The sequence below is a fragment of the Bacillus rossius genome, chromosome 2 (genome assembly GCF_032445375.1).
Source record: "Bacillus rossius redtenbacheri isolate Brsri chromosome 2, Brsri_v3, whole genome shotgun sequence".
Lineage (NCBI taxonomy): Eukaryota > Metazoa > Arthropoda > Insecta > Phasmatodea > Bacillidae > Bacillus > Bacillus rossius.
Genome location: NC_086331.1, coordinates 55,641,245 through 55,667,642, shown reverse-complemented (window position 1 = coordinate 55,667,642; position 26,398 = coordinate 55,641,245). Strand labels below are relative to the sequence as shown.

General features: G+C 37.5%; 1 protein-coding gene and 1 long non-coding RNA gene across 3 annotated transcripts in view; one reads left to right on the top strand and one right to left on the bottom strand.

Moving 5' to 3' along the window:
• Window positions 1-26,398, bottom strand: part of LOC134529299 (PDZ and LIM domain protein Zasp) — a 243,982-nt gene that overhangs the window by 112,882 nt on the left and 104,702 nt on the right. For both annotated transcript variants that reach the window (XM_063363207.1, XM_063363209.1), the window contains exons 2-4: window positions 22,984-23,135; window positions 13,351-13,519; window positions 10,092-10,222 (exon numbers count right to left, since the gene is read on the bottom strand). In XM_063363207.1, coding sequence (XP_063219277.1) covers window positions 10,092-10,222; window positions 13,351-13,519; window positions 22,984-23,135 — 452 coding nt within the window. The remainder of the gene's footprint in view (window positions 1-10,091; window positions 10,223-13,350; window positions 13,520-22,983; window positions 23,136-26,398) is intronic.
• The window catches only part of LOC134529301 (uncharacterized), an 85,040-nt gene that overhangs the window by 39,990 nt on the left and 18,652 nt on the right, over window positions 1-26,398 (top strand). The gene's annotated exons all lie outside the window — the stretch shown is intronic.

The following is a 26,398-nucleotide window of genomic DNA, read 5'->3' as shown; positions in this document are numbered from 1 at the left end:
TGGGAAGGAAAATGGGAAATAGATATAATTATGAAATAGATTGTGTCAATTTTGAGCAACACGAGAAATTTTCAAGTTCAAATAATCCAAGAGGCCTTGACTTTATCTAAGATGGCGTCCATTCCTCGCTCCAATCCTTCATCCAGCGTATTTAAATATAAATATGTGTTTTAAGAGTGGAATTCATTGTAAAATTAATTAAAAATACTGTTTAATCTCAGATTCAGTAACCGAAATAAACTTTAAGAACGAACTTATTCTAGTAAAGCACGTTTAACAAATTTGCAGTTAAATTTCACAACTATTTTTAACATTGAGTGTTGTTTTCGTGTGTTCTCTTTACCAATCGTGTCAACGACCATGCACATAACGCTAGGTTTTTTGACGTCTCCATAAGCGGCCAGGTCTGGGTGGTCGTCTGCTTTTTTTTGTGTTAGTGTCACTAGCCTCGCACAGCTGGGTTCTATTACGTCTCCATTAGCGGCCAGGGGGTAATCTCTGATAGTTCGTGCGTCCGTGTCACTAGCCGCGCAGAGCAAGGTTCTCTGCCGTTACCATTAGTGCACAGGAGGTCGTTGTCTGCTTTTTGTGTGTCCATGTCACTACCCGCGCACAACTGAGTTCTCTGACGTCTCCATTAGAGGTCAGGGGGTCGTCGTCTGATTTTTTGTTATGTTCGCGTCATCGTTCGTGTCAACGGCCGTGCACATAACTCTGGGTTCTCCGACGTCTCCATTAGTGGCCAGGAGGTCGTTGTCTGATAGTTCGGCGTCAAACACAGCTGTGATCCTCCAACAAACAACAAGCGCCTCATTTATAGAATTAAAACTGTTACATTTGCACGGGACAAAGAAATTGCTGCTAGGTTAGAGAAAATTTCGAGAACAAGTATTTATTTTGTTATGATTAATATTTTTTTTTACTAATTTGTCTTTCGCATATTTTATTTTGGTTTTTACATTTTTTAGGTTACCTATTCTACGTGATATATTGTCTAGCGTGTGTGGCTGGTAGGCCAAAAGGCCCGGGTTCGACTCCCAGACGGGTAGAGGTTTTTTTCAGATCTTCTCCCTGGGTTCAGGGTTAGGTGTAAGGCAATGGTAAACCATTGTGGAATCATCCGGCCTCGTCAAGCATTTGTACGTCACGGCTGTCATCATCGTGGCTTTGCCTGTGCTCACGACATCTAGTAATAAATCAAACGACTCATCATCACTCAAGATAAATAAAAAGATCATTAGATTACTTCCATATTTTTTAAGACTCAAAACGTAAACCAGTGTTATTTGTAGCATTCCTTGAACATTAAAAAAAATAAGTGTACTTACTAGGCATGAGATAGTCAGATATGACATGTAGATATTATTTCAATTTCTCATTTCACTGGAAATCTATTTAGCGTAGGTCTACCAAAGAGCAAGACATACTCTATTAGTAGAGCCACAATTATTTTGTGAGTTAATTGAATGATAAAGTAGACTTGAAGCACACATACATCTGCTTTACGTTGATAGATGGACTACGGTGTTCTTGGCACGACCTTAACGGCATTGAGCCAGTTATAAACAAGGAGAAGAAGTGGTTACATAATCATATGTTACCCTCCAAAGGTTATGATAACCTTTTTATAGAATTACAAAGATTCTAAAAATAATTCATTATGTATAGAAAGTGTGTGTCTATCCTGGAATGAAATGAATCCACAAAACTGTCGTGACTCTATCGTTTAAACCCAAAATTCTATACTCCGAAGGTAAATGAAACCATTTACATTTGTTTGTTCAATAGTTTTTTCTCACTCAAAACTTGAAAAAAAAATATATTAAAAGTATTATTTTTGCCTGTTCAAGAATACCAAGAATAGTATAAAATTTTTATGAAGCAATTATTTTTACAAGCGAATATTCCTGAAAATAATGTTGAACTGAATAGCTAACTTACTCTTATGAAAAATACTATTTGGGACATGACGTATTTAACCTTTGGGGTACGGATTTTTTTTTTAGTGCAATTGTGATTTATCCCAAAATCAGTTGTTGCTCTATCTTCAGTACCAAACGCTGTCCTCATTTGGAGACAAAGCATTGGAGGTTGGTGAATCAACTCGGGTTCACCCTCCCCTCGTCACATGATTGTGACGCCTTAGTAATAATGGTCACAGAGGGTGTACGCCTACTACTTTCGCGCATCCGGTGGAATTTGGTGGCTGGACCACCAAACGACATGCAGATCCGCCAACCAAATTCACTCCGGCCGCGGGATAGGCATTTACATGCAAAACAAATTCCCGCGCGATTTCCACAATTTTTGTGATAACGGCGTCAAACAAAAACCATGTTGTAGATTTTGAAGACCTTAACAGCGCTATAGCTTTAAAAGTTTTAATTTTTTATTTCAAGATGGTGATATCATGTGATATAATATTCAAAGTATCATAGTTTTCAGGCTATTCATTTAATCGCTTAATCGGCTGTACTGGAACCTTGACTGAGTTGAATTCTTTAAAAAAGTCAGCGGGGCTGATACTCTATCTCTAAAAACAAAGTCACAGGATGATTATTTGTAATGGAAACATTGAGGCCGCGAGGCCCAGCACGTAGTTGTGGACGAGAGGTGGCAGGGGGAAGAGGATGACGCGCGGGGTGGCGGAGACAGGCTGCCAAGTTGCCAGCTACTTCCTGGAAGGTCACCCACCCCTCGCGACTGTGAGCTAGGAAGACGGACACGGACTAGTTAGTCATCTGTAACGCATTGCGCGTGAGGTAGTGACCTTTCTGCATTTACAACTTCAGTGGTTAATGTTTAACTCTTTACAGAACAGCAAATAAAACAAAAACTGATAGCATGATGGCATGTATTAAAAACAGTATAAATTGTGCTCGCGCAGTTCGTCTTCACAAATTAAATTTGTTCATTATTTTAAATAGATTTTTCTGTGGTCGTTTTTTCGTATATAATTTAGGAGGATTTTATGTCACACTGTTATGCACACCGACGCTTCATCGAAACAATCCTGTCTAAACCAAACGTTTATTAAAATTTTTAACTACACATTTATTGTGACACAGATCTCAAATTCCTATCTGAATATCTACACATACTTGATAAAATTTTATTTTAATAAAGAGTTTAAAAAATAACATAGAATAGCATTTGCTATCTTTAGGTTTAGGCTTCTCCTGAAAATGCAAATGTTTCTGAAGACGCACAAACTATTACATTATGAAGGTTTGCTTAAAACTTTGATATTATTGGTAGACATAAGTAGATAAAAAAAATCTAGCGACACTCACATTCTGTCAATTAGAACTTTTTGTAATAAAATTTTTTTATGGCGTTGAGGCCCGTGGCTAGTTGCGCCCTCGGCTACCTTGCATGAGGAGAAGGGATGGTGAAAGGTGTTTGGCGCCAGCGTATCACCGAGGTCACTCATTCTCTCTTGTTTAGTATTAGCGTGACGCTCGACTACGTGTGACTTATTCAACGAAATTTATCAAGTCTTGGTACCAAGTGTGCGATTATCGGCAGCACAAAATGTCTCAAGAAACGGCCACAATTATCAAAGCGAAAGAAATCCGCAAAAAAAGAAAATGCTTCTAGCACGTACTGCTAAAAATAAAAAGTATGTACATGTGTTATATATATTATTATACATACACGGATATGAGACATTTGTATGTGACCTACTGTAAAACATTTAAAATAATATTGAAAACTGAACCCTGGAAATTAATTTTTAACATTTGTAAGAGTTGATAAATATATTTGCTCTAAAAACATTTCAAACGAATTTAACGCCTATAGTTTGAAGCCTATAGTTTGAAAATTTATTGATACATTACACTTGTGTGCTAGTGACAATGTTAGCCGTAAAATTGCGGATGCATGCGGGGCAATTTTAATTTTTATATGCAGCTATAAATACTACTTTTATTAGGATGCAATTTTGTCTATAATTTTTTGTAATCTTTACTGTCAATTTTACGTGCTGGCACTTATTGTCAGCGACAATAGATTATAAAACAGAAACTGAGAAAACAATCCCAAAATATTTCTGTAAAATATGCTTTATGTTATTCCATTTTTAAATTTTACCATGTATAAATTATTTTATACGTCTATGTAAAACAAACATTTTATTAAAAATTTTAATTTAATGTAAAAATCAATTTACGTTAAAAGTAGTAATACATTAGAATTTCTGAGTTTCGGTGACGCCTTTGCCCACTCACCGATGGACTGCCATTGTGATTATACACACATCTTATATTTACTATAATGTGACTGAAAAACATTATATAATTAACGTTTATTTTTATTTAATAGTAATGAATAGTATTAAAAATGTATATTATTGTCATGTTATAATTGCATGTCTGACATCTAACAGGTGAACAAGTTAGTATATTTAGGAGTATTATTTCTGTGACAAAACAACTTATGTAATTAATGTTGATTACATCGAATCACTGCAAGTCACTTTTGGAGAAAGAACTAATATCGTGAAACGAACAAAAATGCTAGCTGATTAAGCTATGGCACAAAATGAGACGTGTGCGGTTAAAAGTCAGTAATTTCGGCGTTGTTTGTCGCCGGAAAGAATCTATGTCCTGTTCAAATCATGTTAAACAGTTACCTACTTTACACGCCCCCGTTTTCGACACTGGCAATGGAGTACGGTGGTCGCAATGAGCATATTGCCATTCAGAGGTTTCAAGCACAAACCGGATTAGTTGTACAGAAGTGTGGTTTATTTTTGGATCTCTAATACGGATATTTCAGTGCTAGCCCTGACGGACTTGTGGTCGAAGAAAATGCGATTGTTGAAATCAAGTGTGTGCCTTATGCAGTTGACCAAGGGCTCCAAGAAACTGCAATAATAAAAAGAAAGTTTTTTCCACGTGTGAATGAAACGGATGTTTAATTCTTAAACGTTCACACCTTTATTTTTATGAGCTGCAAGGGGCTTTAAACATACAGAGCGCGAATACTGTTACTTCATGATAATGTCTGGTGTTCGTCAGAATTTACAAGTAGAAAGAGTAGAAAGAGATGAGCTCATGCGGGAAACAGAAATGTTGCCGAAACTGACTAGATTTTATCGTAGGTGTTTTCTGCCTGAGATAGTGGTGCCAAATCAAAGCATAGACAGAGCCATTAGAGAACCAGACTACATTTTGGAAAATGAAAGAAGCTTGGCAGAGAAACAGAAATCAAGACGTCAAAAACTGACCCGGAAAAAGCAAGGGATAAATGAATGTAAATATAATTGAAGTAAGATATTTTTGTTCTTTGAAAATCTAGAAGATTGCCATAAAATGTTCTGTTGTGTTCAAATTTGTTCTAACATCGAAAACATTAAGTTAAACGAAAGAAAAATTTTTTTCTTGGAAGTAACTGTACATGAGTTTTATATAAAGTTATAATTTTATCTGAAGTTTATATTTTAATTCTGTGGAGACATACCTTTTAAAATATTGTTTACAATGAATTCCGAAGAACTGATTATAGTTGTTTATTTTGATTATAGTTATTTATTGGTTTTGTATGTTGTAATATACGTGTATTTTGGTCTCTATGCTGATATAAACTGTGTTTCTACTATCAGTTATAGCCTATGGTTTTTATTCTCATTTTTCTATTTTGTATGATATATTATACTGAATGAGTTAATGTCACTATTATTTTGAATTCTTTGTAAAATATGAAATATAAAACATGATTTTCAAACCTAATGTATTTTCTTTAACTGTGGTTCACATTTCGCAACAACTTAAGAAGTGGTCATTCTACGTTATAACTATTTGTAGTACCGGTAAATGTAATAATTAATACACGGATACCAATAGTTGTACAATCATTAGCATTAAACATTATGGCAGAGGGTACATAAATTTTTTAAAGAAAAGTTAATCTAATATTGTGTTGATTCTGATTTAGACACATTTTTCACAATACCAATTTTTTGAGCATTTTCATAGCCACATCCTCTGATAAGATCCTTCATAAAGATTAACTCATATCGCTGCATTTACTGATCAATAAAGAAAAAAATATTTGTAAAATTTACAGCTTTGGAACGTATGGAACCGTATTTATGTTTCAAAAATACATAAAACATTTCTTGTAATTATTTTGACACACACTCTCAGCTGATATTAATTGCCTGAAAATAATTTTTAAAAACCAACGCAAACAACTTTAATTATTATGTAATACTTTAGCTGTGAAGTTATATGTGGATGAAAATTATTCAAATTCTGGCAGGTTAAATTAATGTTTTATTATTATGAGATTTTTTTCTTGCAGCAATTGAATATTAAAAACGTAAATCGGTTTCAGCTAAGAATGCCCTACACTTAACTGAAATTAATTATAAAAACATATAAATACGTTAATGTGTAGTTCTTACTAACTTATAACAAACTTCTTTATCTTGGAGAGATCTCAGTTTCGCAAAAAACTTCGTTTTCAAAGTAAAGTTATATTTCAATGACACACACAAACACACACACACATATATATGTGTGTGTATATATATATATAAATTATTTTCCATGCATTAAGAACAATTTTACTGTACTGAAAATCTCTGTGTGTATTAATAAATGTTGATTTATCATTATTTGCTTAGTAATGGGAAACTAAAAGGAAATATATATATTTTTAATGAGGTTTGGATGGCCACTTCTAGAAAATTGAGAAAATGACTAAGTGAATACGAACCTTCGTACACACGTACTGATTTCGCGTTACTTCTATGTAGGGACTCAGAAATTTCGTGAATTAATCTGGAATCAGGATAGAATTAAATGTCTTACATGTGCTCAACCCATGTTTGCTTTTCCTTTGGCTGATTTCTTATCCAAGTTGATCAGCACTACCTGATTTACTTTTTTTTTTCTCCTAGTTGGGCATCGCAGAGGGGTAGCCAAATAACTATCGCCCAAAAATGAACTCAGTGGAACAGTATAAATGTTTTCATACTAGCTTGCGACAAAATGAATGCGCGAAATGTACCTATCTCTATTTATAGGCCTATCCGGACTGATAATACTGGCTGTGATTCGTTTCGCCAGTAGTATAGGAATGTATGTCCGGGCACAGGCGCCAGGCGCTGGTGCCGGTGCCGGGTCAGTGACCGACCGACCTCTGACGTCACAGCGGCCATCTTGGACTCAAAAATTCCTTAAAATTTCTCAAAAATGACTCAAAATGACTCAAAAGTTCCCGTTTTCCAGGGAAAAATTCCCGTCTGGAGGGAAAACTTACTGTTTTTAAATCTTAAAAATAGGTACCAGCGGCTAGAAAATCCATATTGAGGCTTAAGCATCCATGTCTACAGCTTCCGATAAGCCTCTGACGTCATAATTTAATATGTAATCATGTAATATGACGTCACAGTTGCAATTTACGTTACGGCAGCCATCTTGAAAATCATTATTTATTATCCGATTTTAATAAAAAAATTAAAAAAATTATAAAAAAGTTATATTTATAAAAAAATTTAATTTTTTTCATTAAAATCGGATAATAAATAATGATTTTCAAGATGGCTGCCGTAACGGTAATTGCAACGGTGACGTCATATTACATGATGACCTATTCAATGATGACGTCAGAGGCTTATCGGAAGCTGTAGACATGGATGCTTAAGCCTCAATATGAAAATTTCTAGCCGCTGGTATTTTTATGGTCCAAAAACGGAAAATTTTCCCTCAAGACGGGAATTTTTCCCTGAAAAACGGGAAATTTTTTAGAAATTTTGAGTCATTTTTGAGGAATGTTGAGTCATTTTGAGGAACTTTTGAGTGTAAGATGGCCGCCGTGACTTCAGAGGTCGGTCGGTCATTGACCTGGCACCGGCACCAGCGCCTGGCTCCTGTGCCCGGACATACATTCCTATACTTCTTTTGCCTCTTTTTACTTTTCCGTCCCTGTTGCAGGTAAAAGGTCTAACAGATTTGGTAACCAACCTTGTTTAGTCTAATCTGGTCATTTGTCAGTCTGCATTTGCTTGTAGGTCTTGTCCGCACTGTCCTGTAGATCATAAAAGACAAACTATAAAAATTTCCATTTTCACATATTATATAGTTCGTTAGGAACGCTGCATCTGCAAAGTTGTTGACAGCTCGTCAAGCATAACTTTACCGTGGTTACAGCCAATATATGACTGAAACACTGTTGATTCTTATACTGGAAAGCTTAGACAGTACTCTGTAATTTTTTTTCAATCAAACTGAAATATTCATGCACACAAAATTACAGATATTTGTAAATCTGTACATTTGCACGAAAGCAAATCGCTGCAAATGTGGGATTGTATTATTGCCCGGGCATTTATGCTTTGGGTTGTCCCAGTACCTGAATTAGTTAAAGTTATTTCTAAACTTTTCCCTGTATAGCTTTCCACGATTAAATGCGCACATACAAAAGCACAATAAACAATTATGAAGTCCAATTGCTAAATATTATTACATTTTTCAAGGGTTAAAAAATGTACTCTTGTACAAAAAAAGTCGAAATATAATATTTTATTGCAATATTCGTAATCGCGACAGTAAATATCCAGCTTTGTTTCGAAAAACGCAAATCATAAATTTAAAAATAACCATAACAATGTTTTGTAGAAATTTACTATATTTTCTCTTGTAATATTACGAAATATTTCTTGGCAACCGATTTCTAAAGGAATTTTGTGTAAATGTCCAAAAACATTTTTTTCCTGTGTAAGGAATACGATATTTAATTATAATAAATTATTTTTAATTACTAATTAACAGATTACTTCAGTTTACAAGTTTTCAAGCTAAGAACACATATTTATGAACGATACGGAGTACTTGATTTACCTATAGTACTTGCACTTGGCAATTATTTCATAAACTTAAGTTTTAATTTAATACATCCTTGTATTAGGTCCTCATTTTTTACATTTCGTTACATTGCCAATGTGTAGCAAGTATATGTATGTATGTACATCGTATTTTATTTCTTACGAAATATTTGTGTCTTGAAATAAATAAATATATTTCAAGAAACGCATCTCGACTACTGTTAAATTTTTTAATAAATGACAAATTGTTTAATATTATAAAAATAGTCCTGCCCTATAACTCGAATATATATATATATAAACATATATAAACATATATAAACATAATTCAAACATTTGGTCACAAGTGTAATATTCGCATACATTATATGGATAAGTTAAAATATTTTAAATTAAAAAACAATTAGGTTTGTTCATAAAATGAAATGTGTGTGTAGGAAAACCCGCCAGAGTGACGGGGCTTATGGTATGGGACGTGTAAGTGCACGTCATCCTTGAACGTGACATGCAATAGATTTCAGTTTAACTGACCATTGGTTGTAGGATTATAATTTAAAAAAAACGTTATCAATGTCGTATTATCAGAATTCATCACCTAAAAAATCTCTATACGATGCCCAATGAAGATTCCGGCTGTCCCGGGCTTCTAGTGCTGAAGCTCTGCTGAGTGGGTGTGACTCGCCTAACGGTCCGCCCCCAGCTAGGCACGCGCCTGTTCTCCTCAATGGGACACAGAGCTGGCAACACCGGATGAACACGTGATCCCGCCGGCGCCCCCCTTCCACCCTTCTGCTCACTCGCTGCCACGGTCTTATCTCTGTCTGCGATCTCTCGCTCTCAGCTCCACCCCAGCACTATCTGGTGACCGTGATTCACAACCGCGACCTTGAAGCTTGCCCTTATTTACTAATACTAACCGCTCAAGAATATTAAAGGTGTCATAACAAAAAGCATTTGAGAGCCAGTATTTTTTTCCTTTGAAACATGTCCAAACCCGGTTTAATTTTTTTTTTTCATTTTTTTTTTTTTGCTTTTATCGGAACAATTTTATATATATATATATATATAGTTTAACATTTCAATCTGCAAATCGAATGATTCGATAGTCGACATAGCTGCTGCGGCAACGAATTCTAACGGCGGGTGCGGAAACTGCGTGTGATTCGCGTCACTAAATGCAGTTGGAAGCGCAATTGGCGTGTGTTTCTGACGCTCAGCACTACGAGTACACGTGCGACCAGGCGGCGAGGCTCACCCGAGCACGCCGCCGGCCAGGACCTCGGCTTGCGCCGACAGCGTCTCGGCGATGGTCTGCTCGCTGTACAGCCCCACGGGCGAGTTGTACTGCTTGTTCACGATGGACCTGACCGGCGCGTCGCCGTTCACCTGCGCCACACACACACACATGTTTGCACGTTTCTCAGTTTCTTCATCAAAATTCGATTCCATTTGCAACAAAAAAATATACTTTTTTAAAAATGAAAATGGACACGTAGCTTCCCGCCTAGGACAGGCTCTACGTGGATGGAATGGGGCTGACACACACAGGAGCCGGCTGCCCTACCCGAGGGACAGACCACTCGTGCAAGCCAGCCTGGAGAATGCGTGAGGTGAGATGATACGGGGAGTGGAGCAGAGACGAAATGAATTGGAGGGGGAAACGTGACTACCCCGAGAAACCCCGCACGCCACAGCAACGTCCGCCACGTATTCCAAGTGCTAAAATCCGAGTTTGAACCCGCCGGGAGTCGTATACTAGCGTTCCTACCACTTAATTACAGCGAAATATTGTTCAAAAATATATAAATTTTCGTAGTAGAACGACTTTTCAACCAAACTCTCATTGATTTGCAGTATAAACCAAAATTCAACTAACTGATAATTTTTTTCTTTCAATGTTTGAAAATATGTTTTTTAATTATCAATCAAGAAAATGGTTTTAAAATATTCAAAAGTTTTCTCACAAAAGTAGAGTCTATCTAACGACCAAGTTTCCGAAGTGTAATTTTACTCAACGTTAAATTTGACTTGAAATAAGCTGTTTTTTTTAATAGTAATAATTTTCAACTACAGTTTTAAAAATTACCTTAAAATTAATACGTGGAAGTTTTTAAGCTAAGGAATAGGTGGCACCCACGTAATGTGCAATAGAAACTGTTGCGTTATTGACTATGGTCGGTGAGAAGTGTGTTATCGCACAATGAGACATTGAGAATGTAGTTACTTTTCTTTTGCACGTCCATGAATCGACATAACAGTAAAAAAAGAGCTATACGTTCTCAGAAATACCTAGACAAGATTTTGTTTTGCGAAAAATAGTCGTCTCTAATCATTACCAGGTACCGTATCTTTTTCCGATGTAGTTTACGGTCAGGCTGTTTTTCAAATATCTGTAAGTGTTTCTTGTTGTATGATTAGACAGATCCTATCTTCACAAATCTCTACAATGTTAAACATTTAGCTCTATGTGCCACATACTATACGCGCACGTATCAGTAGGCTAGATTGGTAGATACTTGAAAACCTCTCCATTACACTTCGTAATAGAATAAAATTTAAATACTTAGTACTCGTTGCTGCTTCTGTTTATCGGCCAAGAGCTTATGAGGAGAAATCTGGGTCAATGAGAAACTCTCAAACAAGAAAAGTATCGAATCACAGACCACCTAGCTGAGGTTTCCCATGATTTAGCAGCCAATGAACAATTCCCTGAGTCTGCAGAGAACTATGGATTCCATCCAAGAGTAGTGGCAGGCATTTTTCGCAAAATAATTATATGAACCCTTATTAGATTGCAACAATGTATATGCGGGCACCAGTGATTTCTTGCTTGTAAATGGCAGCCGCCTGCAAAAGAATAGCTGTGTCGTGCAGACTCAGCCAACACGAAACACGGACGATGCTACTGTGTTATAGTTATAATACACAGCTAGTCTCGGAATATTTTAAGCGGAAAATACATACCACCTAGTGTCGATAGCTAGGGGCATGCATATTTCGCGAAAAAATTCCGAGGCTAACTGAAAGTTAAAACACTGTGACATCGTCTGTCTTTCGTGATTAGGTGGGTTTATTTCAGGTACACGTCTACTATTAGATCACCAATCACAGTAATTCAATGCGGAAGCAAACGCACTGTGTGGCTCGGTCAAATAATGCAATGACTTATGTCACAGACGGCCGCCTATCACAAGGAAGCAGTCTAATAGGCGTTCAGATTTTTTTCGCGAAAAGTACCTGCTCCAATCGATAGCCAATACGCAGTTCACGGGTGGAAACACTATAGGGAACAGTAAAACAGTTTTTTCTGATAGCTCAACGCTAAATAAATCCTTGGAAAAATAAAAATAGAAAAAAAAATTCAAGCTACTGTAATTTACTTAAATTTAAGAAAGTAATAATTTAATTCATTTTTTTATCAAATGTAAATCCCTCAAATTTTTACTACATTTAATTATGAGAAATATTAATTATGATTACGTGTTGCACGTGTTAAATCTTGGCAAAAGTTCTGTACAATGCATGGCATGGTAAAAGTGATCGACGTGCTAACTGCACGGAACTTATTAATTGGAATTTTGTTGCAGTATGCGTGGATTTAGAATGTACTCTTTGTGTTATTCTACAAGGACAGAATACTAAAAAACATTAATGTTTTTTGCTTCACTCTCTCACTGTGTTAAAATCCTCTAGAAAATAATGTCAGGGCTGCTACACCACATGCTAACGAGAAAAATCCCTAGTTGCCTCGTACAGATTTTATACACATTTTGACTATTTATTTTATACCTACATACAAGGATGGCATTTAGACATATATTTTATGAATAACAATCATCATTCATTGATTTGCGAGCCATTTATTGTAAGTTGAAAACTTGATAAAACACCATTCATGTTTGCCAAATTTGCAATCTTGTAGCACAAAACGCGAAGATTCAATGGCATTGAGTGTCCCCTCCGTACAAGTATTTTATTTACTTATTTAATATAATTATTTGTACATATGCTCTTTTTGCCAACGAAAAATTCAAGAATACAAAAATAAGAATCCCTATACAAAACAGCGAACAGGTGGACCCAACGATGAAACTAAACCGTTATTATGGACAACACAACGACTACAGCGCAAAACGAATACAGTCTAGCTCTAAATATCAGACAGCACAAGAATTCCATTGAAGTAATTAATTCACGATAAAATAACAGTGCAAAATTGCAATGACGTAGCAGATGTAAAAATGGTATTAAATCAAAATTCTGCTTTGCTTTAATCGTTTAAAGACTAAGGGCAGGCATTTCCGCGAAGAAAAAAAATTATAAACAGCAGCATCAGTTTCTTTCTTGTGATTGGCGGCGGTCTGAGAGAGAAGTCGTTGCCTTATTTGACCGAGCCACTCAGGGCGCGTCTGCTTCGGCGCTGAATAACTGAGTGTGGTGGTCTAACAGTGGACAATCACCCACCCAACCACGAAACACAGTTGATGTTACAGTGCATGTGCGTGGGGCCCTACCTGCGCGGCGCCGAAGGGCTTGGGCGTGAGGTTGTGTCCGACGCCGATGAGCGGCGCGTCAGGCTTGTTGGCGGCCAGCGAGGTGCTGGTGACGGGCTGCAGCTTGGCCCTGGGCGCGGTGGGCGCTGCGCCCACAGGCGTCACGGCGGGCTTCCAGGTGCTGCCGCCCCTGCGCCACACACACAGCCGTCCTCACAGCTGGAACAAGTCTACCGCTGATATGATTCTTTGGAAACCTTACAACATATGCAACACGCGTAGGTCAAAATTACAGTTACAGCCACTTTAACGTTTCACAGTCCTTTGAGATTTTTTTTTTAAACCATGTGTTTTGAAAAATTGTATATCAATTAGAAACTCTAAAACAAGAAAATAATTCTTTCACAGGCTCCCAGTTAAGACGTCCCATGAGTCAGCAGCCAATGAGTAGGTAAAAATTGACAGAGTCTGCAGAGAACTGCGGATTCCATCCAAGATGTCTCTGAGCCAGCGGATTTTGTAAAGTCCCCAACTATCGGTATGGACTGATATATTTCGAAATTAAAATATAAATATCTGAGCCCTCATTAAACCGAAACACGTTATTCTGGCACCAGTGGTTCTTTGTTTATAATTGGTTGCTTTTGCAAGAGAATGGCCCTGTCGTGTCGACTCGTCCCATCACGAAATACAATCGAAGATACGGTGTTTCAACACACATCTAGTGCCCTTAGTTTCTCTTGACAGTCCTGCATTTAGGAGTGGGACGCTCGATGTCGGAGAGGGTTATGGTGTGGGGTAGGGGAAATCATATAGACGAGAGTCAGACAACTGAAAGAAATTTGCAGGTTTTTCGTTGGCATGAGAATATGCACTATTTTTTATTGTAAAATGACTTTACAACAGGAACGGTAAGTCTAGATGATGACTCATCAGACCATAATGACAACGCTAAAGTGTGGGGTGTTCAATGGTGAGGATGGTAAGTGAAGGGGAAATCACGAATAGTCAGACAATTTTAAGACAACTTTTAGAGAAGGCACTAGTTTTTTTAAGCAACATTTTTTGTGTAGGATCGTGAGCCAATAAAATACCCTCATCGAATCGCAGGCAACCCAATAAAGGCAAGCCAGCAGTCAATGAACCAGTGGTATGCGCCTGAGCATGTAAGGAACTGTGAAGTCTATCCGGAAGGTCACTGGACCCGCGAATGTTTCGAGCCTTTTATTGATAGAGGTCGGAAAAATTCGTGGAATCAGATCAGGATGGACTGAAATTAAAATAATTGTAAGTTTGCACTAATTATGCTATTGGATAACAGGTTATCAGAAGTACTCTTACAAATCAGCAGCCAATGCACTGGAGACATTTTCCCGAGGAAGTAAAGATTTGTGTAAACTAGCCTAGAGGTCACTGAACCTGCGAATTTTTCCAGTCCTTATTTTTAGATCAATTAGAGACCGGAAATTTTAAGGATTCATTTCGCAATACGTTAAAATTTAAATACTCGTACCTTTGGGCTGATTATGCTACTTGTTCACAGTTTACCTGGAGGACTCTGGACCATCAAATCACAGGCAACCCAGTCAAGATATATCTCAATTCAGCAGAAAATGAACAGCCGTTGGCATTTTCCCGAGTAAAGGAGGTAGGAGTATATCAGTTTCAGTATTCCGCGAAATAGACCCTTGAATTTATTATATATTTATTCATCGGCGAGGGGCCTTTTAATTCCAAGTGAAAACGGATGATACCTGGGTGACAATGCTCCCCCCACCACACGTATATACGCCCATGTAATAGAACGATACTTGTATTTTGCACATTAGGCGTTAATTGACTAACGATTTGCAACGTAAATGTCGAAATCAGATTTTGTACAAAATGGCACAAGCTTTTTTTTTTTTTTTTTTTTTTTACAAATTATAGTTCATTAAACAAGCGCTTCTGTCGACAGAAAAATCCAAGTGGGGAAAAAAAATTAATTCACTTGGTATAAAGCGATACTTGACTTTATCACCTAAATGACGCATCATTGACATCCGCCATGCCACGATAAACGATTTTGACAGTTGGCAATAAGCGGTTCGAAGCTAGTCTCAAAAACTTCCTACTGCGCAGCTTGCGCGCGCTGTCTACATCCATCACTACTCTATGGACCTGACCTTCGAGGCAGCGACCGACGCGCGAATGGGTATTTCGTTAGGAAGGCTTACATCACCGCGCGTCGCCGGACTCGGACAGATGCACGAGATATAATAACAGGCTTGTCAACTTCTCACATAAAAATGTTTGTTTATGGCGAATCAAATGTTTATGTGACTAAACAAAATATTTGGTTCGCCATATCAAAATGTATGTGTAACAAAATTCACTTTACATTCCTAGCAAAATATATAGTTGACATTACAAAATCATTTTGTGGGCTCAACCAAATCTTTCCTTCTACAACATATTTGTTTACATGAAACGCATGTATTTATTTGGTCACATACAAACAAATATATTATTGAGACAAAACCTTTATTTAGTGTTGACGTTTTTATTTTGCAGCAGTCTCAAATTCAATGGTTTGTACACCTTAATGACTCTTGTCATATGTTCATGAGTTTATTTGATTCACCATGAAGGGCTACACTGAAAGAAAGGTTTTTTTTTTTGCCCCAACCAAAAATTCTTTGATTCAAACAAATATTTGGTTGACCAGTCAGTCGATACGGTTTACTCAAATCAACTACATGTTTTAAAGGGGTACATAATCAATTTTTTTTTTACTTACAATTTTGTGTGGCCAGCCAAACATTTTGTTGCGTCAAAGTAATTATTTGTTTCGCCAAATAAAAACCAATATTTGTTTGTATAAAAAACTTTTTTCTGTGTATAGGACAATGACAAACACCTACTAAAGAAGCTGACTAAACATTGAGCGACCAAGAGAGATGGTGAAATGTGGCAGGTAATGAACACGTAACATAGACTCGTCGATTTAATTCTGAGCAGATTGGTGGAGTCTGACCTGGGGCCAGAAAATGCCACGAATATTTCAGGACAGCTCAAACGTTTTTTGGAATAAAATCAGCACAGTTAAAAAATTTAACCATAAATTTACGAACAATGCTGGTTAAAAATTATCCAAGAATCTTCGTAAATTTACGGTCACTGAGTTCACTTATTTTAAAATGAATATTCTGGTGTATTATCGAATCATTCCAAAACTGGTTAAGTATACAGTAAGACAATTTTATTTTGTCCACTGGTGTTTTACCTTTGTTTAGAACGAAATATAAAACGTCAAAATATGGTGCAGTTTCTAGGAAGACTCAGTTATTTGAAATTATGAAGAACTCTTCGTTTATTTGAGTTAAATTCTTCGGTGAAAAGTTCGTAAATTTACTGTAATTTCTAACAGTGTGGCAATGTTCCACGATATGCCAAAAGTCTAATATATGGCAACACAATTGTCAATAAGTCTTATAAATGGCTTCTTTTAAAAATGATTATACCAACTTAAAGGCAACGAACTTTTGTTCTTCGTGTAAGCAAAACCTTTTTTATCTTTGTCCAAACGTACTAGGAACAATAAAAACCTATTAATACATACCTAGAATATTTATTGTTTTTATTTAACAAGTTTAACTCCGAGTAGGTAATTGTTAGTAAACGGAAAAATTCATGGATTTGTTTTTTCGTGATAAGCTAGACTTGAACAAAAATATATATATATACATATATATACATATATATATACATATATATATATATATATAGGAGAATAAATGAAGACAACACTGTTACGCAGGTTGGTACTGCGTAACGAGGAAACTCGCCCCTGTGGGCTAGTGGGATACCACACGCCATACACTGCACGGACTCGGCGCGCGAATTTCAATTGATGCGCGTTGGATAGCAGATCCTCGGGTCCACTCGTGCCGAATCGCCTTTGATCGGAGCACGTGGACGTGGTCGGAAGTTTCCGAGCCGCGTTTCCGATTCAGGATGTCCAGAATATTCCTCGCTGTTTTAGTATGGAGCGCAGCGAGTATATAAGCAGGCTGCTAGCACGAGTTCCACAGAGTCTTCTCTCAACCGGCTGCGTGAATAATGCGGTGACCACGACCCGCACCTTCGATCATCGACGCCGAAAGGCTGCCCGCTGAGGTCTTCAAGCTGCGCACGGATGCCGAAAAAGGCGGTAAGAGAGGCCGCAAATTATACAAGTCAGTTACGGACTTGGTAATAATTCAGTGGTAGCCCAGTAACAATTTGCAAGTTGGCACGGGACTTCGGAAGTAAAAAGTATGTGTCGGACTTTGCAGTAAAATGACCAAGGGGAACATAGAAAATTCCGCCGAGGGTCATGAAGTGGTTTGCGACTAGGAGCATAACAGAGTTCTGCTCAGCAATACTTTAAAAAAAAAAAATATATATATATATTTTCTCGTTCTATTAATACGGTGAAAATAAAAGGTGCTACTACTTGATTAAAACGTTAAGGGCGTAGTGCAGTGGCATTAGCGGGACTATCAGTCGTGGCGTTTAAGACTACCTATGAACATAAACAAGGAGGGAAAATTTTTAATGACAAACTGTTTTAAAATAATTTCAAGCAACAGCATGTTAGGTGATTTGTCTCCAATTCTCTGCACTAGTATAGTGTTCGTTTTATTACCAAATAGTGTGAATTAAGAGCCGGCGAAAATGTGCAAGTATCAGGGAATCAGCACGGCGGCAGAGGTAGAATAAAGAAATTCGCTCCGTCGATGTTTCCGGTCCGACTGGGGTGATCAGGTCAAGGATCAACGGAAATAAAAAAAAACACTCGCCGCTATCACTTAAACGACACTGAAGATTTTAGACAATTTTATTTGGGGAGAAGTGTTGAAATTTAAATTGTGTTAGAAATATCTCGTTCCTAAGTCTCTGGTACTGTTAAAACAATGTCTAATTTTGATCTGTAAGTGAAGGTTTAAGTATTTTGTATTAAAAAGAATTTGTAATTATAACTAAAAGAAAAGGGTCCAGTTAGAATTATTTATTGAGGAATAATTCGTGTGGTTATGAGAAAATGTTTAAAAAGTAGTGAATGGTACGTAATTTTGTATATCATGTGTGACCCTCCAAAGTATGTGACTTAGTTATCGACCAATAAGTGCATTTAGAAAAAAAGGTCGACTATGTAAAGGCAAGTTGATTCCATTACTTAGTGAAATGTTTCTGCAAAATAATCATGGCTCCTCCATATGTTGGTTTTTTGTCAGGTAGTAATGAAATCAACTTGCCTTTACATAGTCGACCTTTTTTTCTAAATGCACTTATTGGTCGATAACTAGGGCCATGAAAATTTCGCGAAAAGATCCCGAGAGTAGCTGGAAGTTAAAACACTGTAGCATCGTCTGTGTTTCGTGATTGGGTGAGTTACTTTGAGGTGCATGTCGATTGTTACAACAACCAATCACACTAATTCAGTGTGGAAGCAAAATCGTCCTTGGTGGCTCGTGCAAACAAGGCAACGACTTCTCTCGCAGACGGCCGCCAATAATAAGGAAAAAACCGCTGGTGTGGGTATACCTTGTTCAGTCTGGTAGGCGTTCAGATTTTTTCGCGAAAATTTCCTGCCCCTATCGATAACTAAGTCACATACTTTGGAGGGTCACACATGATTGTGTAGTCTTCATTTCTTCTCCGTGTTTATAACTGGCTCAGGGTAATCAAAAGCGTGTCCAGAGCACTTTAGTCCAATCATCCATGTGAAACAGATATATGTGCTTAAAGACTACTTTGCTCCCCAATTAATCCACGAAAAAAATCGCGTCTCTATAAATAAAGCTTGATAAATTACAACATAAATTATTCTAACCCGAAGGTCATTGACCTGGTGAAATTCCCAGTTGTTTAATCAATATGTCTAGTATTTAAGGAACGTTTAATTGCCAGAGAGCTGAAATATTCGCGGATTCATTTCGCGATAACAGTTATTTCAGGGGTTCATTTCACTCCAGACTGAACTTACTTGCCTATACATAATCAATCTTTTAAATTGTGCTCATTGGTAAACAAAAGTGCCACTTCATTAGCTGGTTACAATTGACTGGTAGATACCTGACAATTTGCAATGTTTTCTGGTACAAGACTAAAATCTCCACACTTGTACCTAAATAAGTAGGTCTATTGTTTATTGGCTGCAGATATATATTTATGCTTCATATGTATAACATATGATTGGGTTACATGGTTTTGTAATTGTATTATTAGAGACCCGGAAAGTTTTCGTTATTTTCAAGCTCCGTGTTGGAATCCAAAAACGTGCATATAATTTATTAAATCGATGTTATGTGTTAGTTGGATGCTGTCACATTGCACCTTCTCTCCGGGTCACACTTGCTTTGGTAGGCTGGTTTCTGGGTTTTTCATTGGCTTCTAGTCACCCCGAGCGTGTCACATATCAACACGCAATCCGACAATGGTATTTTAGGTGTACAGGACTTCGCAATTTACACTTTCATCAAATAATAACGCGTATATTGCAGGTATCTAGATTTTATTGGTTTCTTACCCTTTCGAGGTGGGCCGAATTACCAATGATCTAATCAGAATACCATTTATATTAACAGTGTTATGTATTCTAGCACGATTATACTGTGCACATTCACTGGGTAGCAAAGTAGACTTGAAGCACATATACATCTGCTTCACATTAATGATTGAACCTCAATAATCTTGACATGCTCCTGACGACAATAAGTCAACTGCAAAAAAGGAGAATTAATTGTTACCCAATCGTGTGTAACCCACCGAAGGATGTAAATTTGTTATCGACCAATGAGCACTTTTAAACGGTTTGTTTATGTAAACGCAAGTTGAGTCTAGAATTCAGTGAAATGAATCAGCGAAGTAATCGTGGCTATCTATATGGGATTTGCACTTCAAATGGCTGAATAATTACAATTTCCCTGTGGTCTTCTATGATGTGTCAGATTACGGTTTTCAAATTACTCAAGACCCTGAAAGTCAAAGAGTTTTGCAGAGTTTCGCGATGGTAAAATATTTCAAAACGTGATGGGGTCGCTACACTGTTAAAAAAAATCTTTACCTTAAATTTACCAATAAAATGGGTTACAAATTGCCCATGTAGTTGCGTAAATTTACAGAGATACCTTCAACAATTTACAGGTACTGAGTTAACTTACTTTTAACATGAACTGACAAGAATCTTCTTAGATTATTCGAAGGAGCATGCATATTTCGCGAAAAGATTCCGAGAATAGCTGAATGTTAAAACACTGTAGCATCCAAGGATGCAACTAGAGGGGGGGCAGACAGGGCTTGTGCCCCGCGCGCTGCATTAGGGGGGGGGGGGGGTTGGATAAACTGGTAGAGTAATTATTACTATAGAAATTTACTTGAATATCGTAGCTAGTGTTGGAACACAAAAAAATGCTGGAAGGCAAATGATCTGAATTATTTTTATTGAAATCAAATATTTAAAAACTGGCGTTTTCCGCGTATCATCCAACTTGCGATGTATTAAAAATGAAATGACAGCTAATAAATCTATTTATCTACCATCTTTATTGAATCAAATATATTTGAAATATTGGAATTAATGTGTGGTGGTATATGAGGTGTAGTCGGCAAACGGTTTTGGTTTGTTTGGTTTGAAAAAAATGGGGGAGGGGGGGGGGAATTTATTCTTACCCCTGGTGGAAACTATTTTAAATACGTCCCTGGTAGCATCACCTGTGTTTCGTGAATGGGTGAGTTTCTTTCAGGTACATTTCGATTGTTACAAACCCAAACTCAGTAATTCAGCTTGGAAGCAAGCGAGTTCTGAGTGGCTTGGTCAAATAAAGCCACAACTTTTCTCGCAACGGCTGCCAATCACAAGGAAGAAACCGCTAGTACAGGTATACCTTGTTGCAGTCTAATATCCTTTCAGGTATTTTTCGAGAAAAATGCCTACCCCAATTTTTTAACCAAACACCAATATTTTTCAAGTTTCCAGCCCGAACATTTTTTTCCCTTGTGTGCATGTTTAACGTGTTTAAAACGGAACACATGAATGATGTCTTAAATTGCAAGGGTAATTTGAAGAAACGGAGTTTAGATATTCGGTGATAATTGCTGAGAGTATGGCAACCTGCATATCAACTACAAAAATTTATAGTCTGCAAAAAAACTAGGTGGTACAGACACTATGAATGATCTTTTTTTTCAGTTTATGGAAAAGCCATTAGAACTGATTACTGAAATATATTTGTATAATTGTAGAAACCATAAATTGTTATGCCTTTGATGCGTAATTACTAGGGACAAGATTATATGGTGAATTGCGATAAATCTTAAATAAACCAGAAAATTGTGTCACACAATATAAAATCGAAATGCAAATTAATACACCATTTAGCATCGAAACTCATAAAATTATAAAATTAACCAGTATTATTAATCACAATTTAACTCAAATTCAAAATTATAATTTTTATATAATAAATTCAATTTATGTTTTCTGATACTGCAACTGCTATTGGTAACTCATTTTTACATTGTGGCATTGATACGTTTTTCAAAAACAAAAAACACTTGTAAATTTTTTATTTTGATTGTTCACAGTAGTGAAACCTGCTTCTTAAAACTGCAAAGAACTCTTCGATTGTTTTGGTACATTCTTCTTAGAAAAGTCAGTAATTTATTACAGTATGTCAAGCCAGGCAACAATAGCATAACGTTGGACTCGCATTCTGGAGAAAACTGATTCAAATCCCAATCCATACATTCCTGAAAACGGAGATCTATGGTTTCAGAAATGAACCCAAAAAATGCTGGTAAGGATCCTTGAATGGCTCAAGGCCATTTTCTTCCCCAAAAAACCTGACCAGATTAGTATTTTAGAATCTCTAAGGACAAGGAACCGAAAAAATTCCCGTGTTCGATGTCATTAAGGATGGACCACAGAGTATTCCAAATACTCAGGGCTTATGTCACATGTTCATTGGCTCCGGACGTTTGATACTTCTCAACCGTATTTCCAAGGATTCGTTACTTATCTGACGCGATGGTTTCTCGGTGGCTTAGTCATCCAAATAAAATTTAGGCCAACTGCAACAAAGTAAAACATTTGAATTTAACATATTAAAATGTAATCCCTGTAGTTTACCAGTACCCAGTTATTCCTACAAAACTGCATAATATGTGTTACTTTCTGGTACCAGACTCAACGCCATTCACTTGTACATAAGTACGTAAGTTGGTGTATTCTGTTGACAGACTGCTAACCCTCTTTCCGGATAGAATGTGATAGTGTAAAATGAATATTGTAGTGCGATTAATGGTTTTTGGTTCTTTAAGGAGAAGTAAAAGTACCCATGAGTAGGGACCGGAAAAAATTGCTGGTTCAATGACCTCTGGGGTAGACTCCTGCCCATTGGCTCAGAGTCCTCCAAGTTAAAAATGGACCAACCGCAGAAGAATACCATAGGTATACGTATTTGTAATTTAACTTGTCGCGAAATGAAATCTCAAATTTTTCCCATCTCTACATATTACCCAATGAGAAAATCATTCAATTGTGTATTCCTTTGTGTTCTAGAATGACAACTAATATGGCAAATTTGGGAGGCCTCTAGTTATTGGTAGCGATGTGGTGCAAGGACTCACCTCTGCACGACGACCTCCAGGTTGTTGCCGGAGCGCACAATCACGTCCTGGGCGTCCTTATGCCGCAAGTCGTAGAGGTCCACGCCGTTGACGCGTATCACCGCGTCTCCCGCTAGAAGACCGGCCTTCTCGGCGAGGCTGCCACCGTTCACCTGCAACACCAACCCATCATTACCACTACGAGGCCTCCGAAATTCACCTGCAGCACAATACCATCATCACCACTGCAGGGATGCCGCTGTTCAACTGCAGCACAATACCATCATCACCACTGCGTGGTTGCCACCGTTCACCTGCAGCACCAGCCCATCATCCCCACTGCGTGGTTGCCACCGTTCACCTGCAGCACCAGCCCATCATCCCCACTGCGTGGCTTCCACCGGGTGCCAAGAAAGTGAGAAGACCAGAGGTGATGTGTGGGGACAGCACTAACACTTCGGTGGGGAAATTTGGGCACTCGCCACTGCTGAGACTATAGTTCGTTTGCACAGTCAAGTAAGTTAAATCTAAGCCAAAACTTTGCAGGTTAATCTAATGGAGAACTACTTTACTTTGCCTCAAATCATAACTGTGCATGCAGGCCTAGTCTGGCGCAGAAAAAAAAGGTTGACAAATAAAAATGGAATTCTTAATGTTTCTCGTCCAAGGGCAGGGTTTAAAAGAATGAAATATGTACGATTAGTTACTAGATAAATTCGCTGGTTCAATGACTAGGGACTGGAAAAACATTCGAGTGCTAAACGACCTCCAGGATTGACTTAACAGTCCTCTGCATACTGGGGAAGATGTCACTTGCTCATTGGATCCTGATTTATGAGATGTCTGATCTGGTTTTTCGTGGATTTATTACTTCTTTGATTGATTGTATCTCATTGGCTTACTGTCTTCCAGGTAAACTGTGAGCCGATCGCCGTGGCAGCAAAAATTTACAATGGTTGGTATTCTAACCTATCGCGAAATGAATCACGCGAATGTTTCCGGTCTTGATCAATAACTTCTACGATACTCTTCACAATAATTTACATGCTTGGTAAAAATACGCTCACAATTTTCCACTAGGAAATTGCAAATTCATTTGGGAGCCAATTATAGACTGGAAATACATTTCCATGTGCTCTTTTTCTATGACTGGTAGTCACAATTATTTCGCAGATTTGCTTAGATACAGGCTAGGCTCAACTGTTATATACACAATCAAGCCTTTTAAGAGTGCTCATTGGTCGATTCCAAGATCGAAACCTTGAGCGTGTTACACAGAATTGAGTAAACACTGGCTCCTCCTTGTTAATTATTGTCCCACAGAGTCATCCAGTGCGTGCCAATAACACTGTAGGCCAATCGTTGAAGTAACGCAGTGTATGTGCTTCAAGTCTATTTTGCTTTCCAATGAATCCGCGAAAACATCGTATCTCCAATGATCGGACCACGGTCCTCTTAACAAACCCCATACTACGACCTAAGCCAATAATAAATGTGAAGTATTAGCCCAATAATGTGCCACCTAGTCCAAATAACTAACTTGGTATCGGGCATTAAGCACAGTGAAGTGGCTTTCTAATGTACAAACTATTTATCATAGCATGGACCGAAAATAATGAGCTAAAAAAATCGTGGCTGTAATGAGGAGTAATAATATGTACCTACCTATTCATACTTCGATAGATATTGAAACAAATCATTGATAAGATTATGGCAGAAAATACTTGGGCATTCAGAAGTAAGGTGTAGTGGTGGTTGCTTTATTGTAGACTTGTTCTGTCGTCTGTTAACTGAGTCTAACTGTGGCTTTGCCTCTGTTTGCTCACTCGCCGCTGTAGGAAGACCTGCAACTATCTGGGTCTGACACCTGGCCAGTTAGAGCCTGGACAATGATTAGCTAATCATGCTCCGCCTTGTTGCTGGCCAGCTACACCATTTTGCTGGCGTCCGTAATTTCGCGACATACACTAGAGTTTCACTTCTGGGTGGCCCGAGTATTTTGTGGTGGAAAGTTTGTCTGCGCTCATTATCCATAAATCATTTTTTATGCAGTCACGATTATTTTGCCGATTCATTAAGTAAAAAAGTAGACTTGAAATATATGCAACTACTTCACGCTGATGATTGGACTACAGTTCTCTTGACATGCCCTTGACACCCAAGAGCCAGTTATAAATAGGGACTTGATAAATTTCGGGTTTCAATTACCTCTAGGATGGACTCCACTAGGGGAAAGTCACTTGTCCATTGACTTGAGAAAAGGCTGGACAGAAATGAATCTGGGAATTAAACGGTGTTTTAGCTGTAGAAGGTGAGAGTGACTGCTGAAGTTTAATCACGACAAAATAAGTAGGAAACTTAAAAACAGAAATTTGGTCTAAAGTTCTTACCAAGGCTGGTATACATGTTTGAAGTTAAAACGTAACAACATTTTATTGTAAATAATGGTCAAATTGTTAAAGAGAGAACACTTAGCGTTTGGATGATGTTTAATGAAAGGTTTTCTACAACCACAGCAAAACTTGTCGCTGTCGTGAAATTATTTCATTGAAATAATCGAAGGATTTTACTTTACGTTCCACATAATTTTGTGATGTCTTACTACCACCAATTAATTTATTGAACTAATTTTACTACAGCAAAAAAAAACGTGAACGTTCTAGAACTTGATTCAATTTTAAAAATGCAGACGCTCAGTATTCCATCTTAAATACTTTATCAGTTATCTATACTAATATCATAAAGCTGAAGAGTTTGTTTGTTTGTTTGTTTGAACGCGCTAATCTCAGGAACCACTGGTCCGATTTGAAAAATTATTTCAGTGTTGGATAGTACATTTATCTAGGAAGGCTATATGCTATATTATATTATCAATAACATTAGGGATCCTTACTAAAAGTCCAATTTAGAATCAAATGCTTTGGAGGGAGTTAGATACAACATGCAGTACACGTACGAAGTGTGTGTTGACAATGCCGCAGGCGCTAGAAGTTTATTTCCTATTGCCTATTAACATTGTTGCCACGCACTAGATGCCTTATCATTCTTAATTTTCCCATACAAGTAAAAAACACCCGTGTAATATTAACAACGAAGCAATCAGTACCCTCATAAGAGTTCAATTAGTATTTAAATACTTTTTATCGCTTTAAATCGCAAACCTAAACTATTGTTTTTTTCCTCTCTCTGTGTTTAATTTGTTTTTATTGCCCTTTTTTTCAAGTATATATATTTTACAGACTTGAAACTTCACAGTAATGTTCCTTATGTTACTCAGGATGACATTTCCCGAAAATTAGATCCCATGGGTGGTTAAAACCAGGCAACAGTGGATACTTTGTCTGCATGAGAACAGGATTTTGCATTGTTCATGCCTTCTGCGTCTCCATGGCAACGGTCATCGCGCGGCAGTGGCGTACCCACAAGGAGGGGCATG